Here is a 2,551-nt window from a genome sequence, read left to right on the forward strand (position 1 = left end):
AAGAAGAAGAAGAAGAAGAAGAAGAAGAAGAAGAAGAAGAAGAAGAAGAAGAATTATTGCATTTATATAGTGCATAAATCTATATTCTACAACATGCTCTGCCTTGTACAAGTACATTATAACACCCTTGACAGAAACTTTTGACATGTATGAGAGCTTGACCCTGTAATTTCCATGACATAATTTTACTCTGCAATGCAGTGAACCATATTCCAGGTACTTGGGGCTCCGGCCACTGATTGGTTCACATTTAATCTCCAGGAATGTTTTCAAACAAAACCGGAGCCCTCATTCAGTACAAAACCTGAGAATGACAGGCACGTAACTAAATTGGTCATGTTGTTGTTGTAGTTGTTGTTGTTAGCGATCCAGCACTAAATTGGTCATAAAACCTAAACTATGGAACTCATTTTGACAACGCTTTTTGCAAAATGCAGAGAAATAAATAGTCTCAGTTTTAGCAAGTGTTTTACGGAACATGCAACACAATAAGATCATATACGTGCCGAAGATAAGAGGTGTTACAAGAGAATAACAAACATAAAAAAGGAGGAGGAGAGATAAAGACGATAGACGTTAGATAGAGAAGAAGAAGCAGCAAACCACACCAGAGCACCCGCCAACCATCCACAAATACAGTCTATTGCACCTGGTATTGGAACTGCTGCACAGTCAGGCGAGGGCTCTCCTTGTTCAAGACCGACTCCATTGCCCCGGGCTGAGGAAGACACACAAGAACGTGTAACCTAATTAGTACATATAAGGATATTGTCAGTGTCACAAGTATTCTTTTCTCTCACTGAAGTCCGCTTAGATACATTTTAGACCAGAGACAAAAAACTAGTTTTTCTTGCATTGTTCCTATCAGGGATCAAGAAATGCAATAAAATTGTAAGCCTTGACCATAACATTAACTCACTGAACCCTAGACCTACACTTTCAGAATTTCAGCTCTCCCTACAGACTTTCATCATTTTTTTTTTAATTGAAAAAAAACTAAATTTTAACATATCCTACTCAAATTTAGAGCACATTTTATTCAAACCTTTATTTTTGTGTATTAAAAATTTGAAGGCAAAATTTCTCATAGTTTTAATGCAATACTCCGAGGAAAAAGGTCTGTGTACAGAGTCAAAAAATAAACAAAAAGCGAAGAAAGGAAGTGTGTTCAAATTTCAAACACCCTCACATGGTTCACGAATATATAGCTTTCTTCGTTCTAAATTTGGGCTTGCACTTCTGGTCATAGTCTGTTTCAAATGAAAAATGGTTATTCTTCCAATTAGGCTATAGTCTGCTTCACACAAAAGTAGTGTTTTCAATCACGAGGGCGAAATTTTCCATGCCGATACTGTCGGTGTTAGGGTTGGGTAAATTAAACTACAAATTGGTTATGTTGTAAGATGCATCTTCGATAGAGATTAGGGAGGGTGTAAAAATAGAACATTCTCAAAATTCTGACTTAAATGGATTGCTTGTTGAAGCAACAATATTCACGGGGAACGAGGAAAACATAACAACACAGAAAAGCAAATAAAGGGAGTGCATAACAATGACAACAAAGAGGATGGATCAACTCGCTGAGACTGTCCCTAATTTCTACAGCAGGCAGCCTTCTTGACAGTCCACACTGAGCCAGCCGTTGTCTGACCAGCACCATGTTACTCTTTTTATCCTCAAATTGGCCACAATGAATTAATCCTATCCGTACGCCCTGGGGTCATTTTGTACCCCCCGCGGTTGTATTCTTCACATTTCAGAACACTTCTAGTACGAAGATCTATTTGAAACTTTCAATATTTCTCAAAAAATCATTTTGAATAGACTTCCATGCAAAGCGTATGGATCAGATTAACGAGTAAATTTCCTCTTTGGAAAGTTGTGGCACAGAGTTCCCCACCTCGTATGGATACGATAGTAAAACACGACATACGGATAGGGTTAAAAGGGCACGTCGATACTTCACTAATAAAGTTTAGCCATTTCTGAATCAATCTCCCATCTTAAACTGTGCAGAAGTGGAAATACGTCATTTATTTATATTTTCAGCATATATACATCGAAATACTTTCACTGTATATTTTCTGGAAAGACTTTTTTGGTTTTTGTCAGAGTTTTATGGCACTTACAACTGCATAAGGTCATATGAGCGCGCGAAACAAGTTGGTTTTATTTTGCAACAGTTCACCGCATGGCCTGATTTTGATCAAAGTTTCTATTAAAATGTTAAAAGGCTAAAAATTCGAGGTAAAAAAATTCACAATTTAAGATAACTTTTCAAATAACATTTACATTTTTAAACAATGTTATTCATAATTTTCTGTAAAAGCCAATGGCCTCTGGAAAGACTAGACAATAATCTAAATTTATATGACAATAGCCTAGTTTTCCCCCAAAAATCGAAGATTATTATACTGACTTATACAAGTAGCATGCACAGAGGTGGTCGTGATAAATAAGAAGGCAAAAGAGAAAAAAAAGGGGGAAACAACATGAAAACAGGGAGGAGGGGAGATTGAGGAGAGAGAGGAGGGGGGAGAGGGGGGGGAGG

General features: G+C 37.3%; 1 protein-coding gene across 1 annotated transcript in view; it reads right to left on the reverse strand.

The window, feature by feature from the left end:
* The window catches only part of LOC101844992, a 35,866-nt gene that overhangs the window by 16,380 nt on the left and 16,935 nt on the right, over positions 1-2,551 (reverse strand). The window contains exon 11 of the mRNA XM_005096756.2: positions 650-718. Coding sequence (XP_005096813.2) covers positions 650-718 — 69 coding nt within the window. The remainder of the gene's footprint in view (positions 1-649; positions 719-2,551) is intronic.

This window comes from Aplysia californica, unplaced genomic scaffold (assembly GCF_000002075.1).
Source record: "Aplysia californica isolate F4 #8 unplaced genomic scaffold, AplCal3.0 scaffold00137, whole genome shotgun sequence".
Classification (NCBI taxonomy): Eukaryota; Metazoa; Mollusca; class Gastropoda; order Aplysiida; family Aplysiidae; genus Aplysia; species Aplysia californica.